This window comes from Malania oleifera, chromosome 4 (genome assembly GCF_029873635.1).
Source record: "Malania oleifera isolate guangnan ecotype guangnan chromosome 4, ASM2987363v1, whole genome shotgun sequence".
NCBI classification, from domain to species: domain Eukaryota; kingdom Viridiplantae; phylum Streptophyta; class Magnoliopsida; order Santalales; family Ximeniaceae; genus Malania; species Malania oleifera.
Genome location: NC_080420.1, coordinates 45,437,894 through 45,444,852, shown reverse-complemented (window position 1 = coordinate 45,444,852; position 6,959 = coordinate 45,437,894). Strand labels below are relative to the sequence as shown.

General features: G+C 35.2%; 2 protein-coding genes across 2 annotated transcripts; both read left to right on the top strand.

Annotated features, from left to right (window-relative positions):
* Positions 1-2,223: 2,223 nt before the first annotated feature.
* On the top strand, positions 2,224-3,197 carry LOC131152624 (histone H3.2). Its single transcript, XM_058104376.1, has one exon. It carries the CDS (start codon positions 2,482-2,484, stop codon positions 2,890-2,892), a length of 411 nt encoding a protein of 136 aa, XP_057960359.1. The 5' UTR covers positions 2,224-2,481; the 3' UTR covers positions 2,893-3,197.
* A 1,265-nt stretch (positions 3,198-4,462) lies between these two features.
* LOC131152623 (B3 domain-containing protein At3g25182-like) lies at positions 4,463-5,535 on the top strand. Its single transcript, XM_058104375.1, has 2 exons — positions 4,463-4,715; positions 4,870-5,535. Exons 1-2 carry the CDS (start codon positions 4,589-4,591, stop codon positions 5,325-5,327), a joined length of 585 nt encoding a protein of 194 aa, XP_057960358.1. The 5' UTR covers positions 4,463-4,588; the 3' UTR covers positions 5,328-5,535.
* The last annotated feature ends 1,424 nt before the right edge of the window (positions 5,536-6,959 follow it).

Sequence of the window (6,959 nt, the reverse complement as noted above, 5' to 3'; positions counted from 1 at the left end):
ACTGCTGCTAAACTAGTTTAAGCTAGGAGAAAAAGTTTCAAATTCCAATTCACCCCTCCTCTTGGGAATACACTAAAGCTAACAAGTATTAAGCATCATTGGACTTAACATCTTTTGTATACTTTTGTCTAAGCATGGGCAAATTCATTAAATGGCTTGTTAAGCATGAAAAACAGGGGAATAGTCGGCTAATGGAGTGCATTCATCGACTAATAAAATCAGTAGTCTAAATGAGAATCTACCCACGCGAATTGTTGACAAATGGGGGCGAATCGTTGACGAATGGGGCTGACTCATCGACAAATGGTATAGAGTCGTTGACAAATTTTTCCAGTAGTTAAATATGTGTTTCAGCCTAAGTAACTTGTCAGCGAAAGGAGGTGATTCGTCGATGACAGAGGACAATTCATCGACGATTTGACGCCACTCGTCGACAATTAACAACGGGCAAACTGAGAAAAACGAGCTTTAAATGGTTATATTTCTGTTTGTGTCATGTCATTAAATGCTCAACGACTGGACAATGGCTAGCTCGTCCCCTTGCCCATAAATACCAACCCACTTGCATTTATTAAGCAAATTGATTGCATATTGATTAGTGATCAAGTTAGCTTGTGCATTCATTCTAGGTTTAGTTGCTCAAAGCTCTCTTGCTCTTCATTCTTGTTATACATCATTTGCTCAAGAGAGTAGTGTGAGGATTCAATTTGTATTATCAGGTCAAGAAGGAACATTTTCTATATTCACTACATTTCTTATTGTTGATTGATTGTGAGATTGGAGGTTATTGGTGAACCATTTGTAAGGAGATTCTTAGTAAACTCCCTGTTTTAGCTCTTGGTGAGTAGTTGGGATTGGTTCCCAATTTATAAAGGCTTCTCAGTCTTGAAAGGAGATTGGATAGTGGATTTGACAATCCTTAAGTTGGTCTCAAGGCTAGGATATAGGCCAGGTGTCGAACTACATTAAGTCTCAGTGTCAAGCTCCTCTCTCTCTCTCTCTCTCTCTCTCTCTCTCTCTCTCTCTCATTTACTTTATTGGTTTGTTTTATTTACTTTGTAATTTATTGTGATATAAATCACTTGTATCTTGTTAAACTTCATTTTTTTCGTTGAAAAATACACTATCCGCAAAAAGTGTCTATTCACCCCCCTCTAGATGCACTATTGGGCCGACACAATCAACAACGTTTATTTAACATGCTTCCAGAAAATGACATCCCAAATTCCAAAAAGGTGTATATATATTTTAAAATATATTAAAAGATAATCATATATTATTTTATTTTGCATTATAATATATATTAATTATTAATGAAACATAATTTAAATCTAAAATGAAGAAGAAAAACCACTATTAGTTTAAACTAATATTAAAATAAAAAAATTATTTAATAGTATTATTTTAGCATAAATTAATATGATAATGATATGTTATAAATATAAATTAAGAACAAGATTATTGTTAATTGAAAAATAATATTACATTATTTTTACTTGAGAAAATTATTTAAATTTTTAATTAAAAATGACAATTAAGTAATTATTAATGAAATTATTTATTAAAAATTAGTTATATATTATTTTATTATGCATTGTAACTTATTAATTATTAATAATATAGAATTAAATTTTAGAATGAATAAAAGAACCATCTATAAATTTAAATTAATATTAGATAGATTAAAATTTTTAATTTAGTTATTCATATTATTTCTAAAATAAATTAACGTAATAATTATATGTTATAAATATACATTAATAACAAAATTATAGTTAATTAATAAATAATATTATATAATTTTAGTTAATATATAATATTTAAATTTAAATTATAAAATTGAAGTAATTATCATTTAAAATTTAAATTTTATAAATATTAATGTTTTTATTTAAAATAGATTTAAAAGTAAATATTAGTTATTATAATTTTATTCTAATAAATTAAAAATTTAAATTTATTTAATATTATTATTTATATCATAATTTCATAGTAATATGTTATAAATATACAGCAATAATAAAATTATTATTAATTAAAAAAATTATCTTATACTATTTTTGAATAGTAAACATTTAAATTTTAATTAAAATAATTATTAATTAAAAATAATAATATTTATAATTTAAAAGTAAATATCCAACTTAATTTAAATACAACTAAATACAACACTTTTTTTTCCAAAAAAATTCTGAAGTTCCAAAGGATCCCTATCACACGGACTGCAAGCCGTGTCACTCTCAATCGGCAAATCTCACCCGTCCATTTCTCACGAAATCCAACGACCAGAATCCCCCGCCAAACAAAACTTTGGCTGAAGGTTCAAAAATCAAACCCAAATCCCTCCCAGCCTTCGCCTACAAATTCTTCACCAAAATCCTGCTTCCAACATCACGATTCAAAATTCTCCAACAAGTTCCAATCCAGTTTTCCAATTTCACCCGCTCCCCAGTTCGTAATCTTCCCTAATCAAGTTCCAAAATGGCGCGAACTAAGCAGACGGCGAGGAAATCGACGGGAGGCAAGGCCCCGCGCAAGCAGCTGGCCACCAAGGCTGCCCGGAAGTCTGCTCCGGCTACTGGCGGCGTGAAAAAGCCCCACCGCTTCAGGCCGGGAACGGTAGCGCTGAGGGAGATCAGAAGGTACCAGAAGAGCACGGAGCTGTTGATTAGGAAGCTCCCGTTCCAGAGACTGGTTCGAGAAATTGCTCAGGACTTCAAGACCGATCTTCGGTTCCAGAGCGGCGCCGTTGCTGCCCTCCAGGAGGCCGCCGAGGCCTACCTCGTGGGAGTCTTCGAGGACACCAATCTCTGTGCGATTCATGCCAAGCGGGTCACCATCATGCCCAAGGACATCCAGCTTGCGCGTAGAATCCGAGGCGAGAGGGCTTAGAAATTGAAAATCTAAAATGACTGGTTAGCTACCAGATGTTTTTCTGTTGGGTGTTTTTAGTTTATCCAGATCTATTGTTATGTACGTTGTGAAAGTGATATGTATAGGAAGTGGAATTTCAGCTTCATCTATATCATCGTTCGTCTGGTATTTCTAGTTACGATCTGGAAAACTACATGTGAATGGTTTGAGAGAGAGAGTCACTGTGGGCAGTTTTTTAGTATTGCTGGAAAAATGTTTTAGTGAATTTGTAAGACTGATGAGTCGGAGTCTAATAAAACTTTTCAGATGGAATTTGTAGTTAAGACCATTTCTTTATTAAATTACCAAAACGTGAGGGTTTTAGTTCACATGCTTCCAGAAAATGGCATCCAGTATTGTTTAATGATTATGTTTCTGATGCCACTGATTTTTTTTTTTTCTCTAAAAAACAAGTGATCTTATGATTGTACAATTATAAATTGATATCAAACAATTAAATCTAATGTATTTATTATTTTATTTTATGCAGTGTGAAGTACATGTATATTATTTTGGATTACGCACCGGGTATTCACGCGTCTGTGTTACGGTTCACGTGACAAATTCTCTACATGTATATTATTTTATTCTAAGTTGCTGAAGACGATGACGATGATGTCGTCAGAATGGGTGGTTGAGCAGAAGGAGGATGGGGCCAGTCGGAGGCGATGAGACGATGTCGTAAAACTAAGCACGAACTGTAGGGAATGCCGAAGGGATCACGGTGTCGGCGTGTGTTCAGAAAGAATGGGCGGCAACAATGAAGGTTAAGGAAGAAAGAAGAAAAAAAATTAGGTTTTGAACGTAACCTGCTCTGATACCATGTTAAAATTGAGTAAGGAGATTTTTCTATATTTATTATTCAACAATGCAAGGGTATATTTATACATAAGTTAAAGATCCCAAATTATTCCCTAATATTTCAACAAACAATCTTCATCGGGCTTTAAAGGGGGTCTTTACCCCTCTCCAAAAACTAATGGATTGACAAAGTGCATATAGGTCAACAAAATTATAGTGTGTAGTTGTATGGTTTATAAAATATTTATAACATTATATAACACACACACATTCATGTGTGTGTGCGCCTCATAAGAGCAAAAATATCATTAAAAATTTTATTCCACTGCATTTTTAAAATATTAGCAAAGGGAGAGACATAAATTTTTGCTAGAGGAAAGTTTAGCAGTCATTTGATAATAATTCGATATTATCGTGCCCTTAACGTTTTGAAAATGTACAAACCCTTTAGGTCTCATTTGGACCTCATAAAATATTAAGAATATATATATATATTAAGGAATTTGTATATCTTTCATGACTTGGGTCTTTGAAGGTGCACATATCTCTTTGATGTGAGGGTTTTGAAAAAGTGCCTTATATAGTTGGTAGGGCGAGTAGTAATTTTTGAATTGACACGTGTCCTACTTTGTACCATTGAGGCTTCAATCCTCCTGTTCATTCTGTCCTATTTTTTACTTAATTTTTATCACTATTATTATTTCCCTCTAGCCCTTTATATTCAAGTTGGATCCTTCCTTTTTGGTGCTCTCGCTCACTCTCTCTCTCCTCCAGATTGGGTGTGGTGCATCATTCCCTGTGTAGTTGGATTGATCCCCTGCGCCTGCCTTCAATCAATTGCAATTTAAGAAGAAGAAGAAGAGCAGCAATATTAATGGAGGAGGAGAAAGAATTGAGGCTATTGAGTAGGGAAGATTTTGATGGGTTGCGCATCCCAGACGAGCCATGGGAGCAGTTGTCGCTAGTGGCTGCTGTTGCATCCTCTCTTCACAGCACTGAATGTGATTCCTCTAACCACGATCTTCACCATCTTCAGCTTGTACCATCTAATTCACCTTCATCATCACCCAATTCCCCCCATATCTTCCCTCACCATCATTCCGTTGAATGCAGTAACAGTATCAGTGATGTTTTTTTTTTTTGTTAATTCTGCAGCTGCTGAAATGAGCCATCGTCTCAGAAACGGCATCATCCAAATTGGCGGCAGTGACATTCTCCCCGTCATCCAAAAAAAGCTCTCATCCACCGATGTTAGCAGGAGCCACAATCGGCTCTCCATCCCACTTGTCCAAGTCATGTCTGAATTTCTGACTATGAAGGAGAAGAACTTTTATCTCTCACAGCGCGATACATCCGGGAAGAAGCTGGTTGGCATGGAGGTGCCCTTGATGGTTGATCACCCACATGCACAAGACCTTCATGTATTCTTGGGCATTCGATTGAAAAAGTGGGACATGAAGAAGGAGAAAGGCAAGACCAGCTCGTGTTATGCCCTGGTTTCGAAGTGGAATGACGTAGTTGCAAAAACCATGCTCCAAAACAACATGGACATCCAGCTCTGGTCCTTCCGCCGCAATACACAGCTCTGTTTTGCTCTACAACTAGTTCTATAGATATATAGGTTCCATCTAATTACCGCTTCTCTGCGTGCATGAGATGGGGCACATGTGGATGCATAATTTTTATGTGTATGTGTGTATGGGTATGCATATGAATATGTGTATTTTTAATTCAGGGACTCTACTCCTTATCACTTGTATCAATCTAGCTGGGCTGAGTACGTGTATTAATATACAATATATATGTGCTTTGCCTGATTCACTTTTTGTTGCAGGCGCATGAGTTTGAAGGTGCATTATCCCACAGGTAATCATTGACTAAAAATTTAAAGAGAGGGAGAGATCCAGTGATTAAAATTTTAAAAGAAGAGAATATTATTAGCGTTGAGAGGAACTTGGACCACCAAGTTGCTCTGTTTTGGTCGCATGCACATATACATGGTGTTACTCCCGTGATTCTATGCCCCTCTCTCCCTCTCTCTCACCTTTGTCCAATCATCCACTTGCCCGTTCCCACTGCATAAAATAAAATAATGAATACGTTAGACTTTACTGTATGATAGCAAGGCAGCTACGTATAATTGTACAATCATAAAATCACTTGTTTTTGGACGGGACCTCCCCGACCAACTTGCCGCCTCAGCGCGCAAAAAGCACGAATTTTTGTCCCGCCGCCCCCTGTTACTGTATGATATCAAGGCAGCTACGTATAATTGTACAATCATAAAATCACTTGTTTTTGGACGGGACCTCCCCAATCACTTGTTTTTGGACGGGACCTCCCCGACCAACTTGCCACCTCAGCGCGCAAAAAGCACGAATTTTTGTATTTTTTAATTTTTATCTCTGACCTCTAATCTTCTCCCCACTCCCCTCCCCCCCGGGCGCCCGGCTAGAGAATCTTCCTCAATCTCTAAATATCATGAAGGAAATTTTTTAGACCAAAGAAAGCTTTTAATAAAAAAGTTACAGGCCTTTCTTGAAATTTAAAAAATGACACAGGCCATTCTTGAAAATTCAAAAATATCATAGATCACTCCTAAAACTTTTCAAAAAATACAAATTTTAGGGGAAGACTATGAAAATTTTGAAATCTTATAAGAGATTCCTGAAAATTTTTGAAATTTTAAAAAAATCCATATCCTTTTACCAAATCTCGAAAAGGTTAATATTTTTTTAACCTTTTTATTTTTTTATAAGCATATTAGTTCTACACTTTTCTCCTTTAACTAGAAGCGATGATGGAGGGTTATTTCCGGATTTAGTGAATAATGCACATTGGAGGTACCAGCTAGATTTTAAAACTAAATTAGATTCCTAAGAATTTAAATTACTCTTCCAACTACAGTAATTAGTCTCTTCAAAACTTGACTATTAGATAGTTTTCAAAGTAGCAGTGGAAAAGCCATGACACCTTAATTTTTAAAATTAATGAGTCAAACAAATAAGTTCACAATAATCTAAAGCTGAACTCAAATGTCACAAAACTTGAGCAGATATCATTCAAAACTTATTTCTACTTCAAGAGTTAAAAAGGGGGAAATCATGAAAACTTTGCTTTTGTAAAAGAAAGAAAATAATACAAAAGTATAGAGACCCGGAAAATAGAAGTAATAAAAAAATAATTAAGAAAAGAGAAATTGATTTGATGCAGGACCAAACTGTCGACAGTTTGGTGAGTTCAGA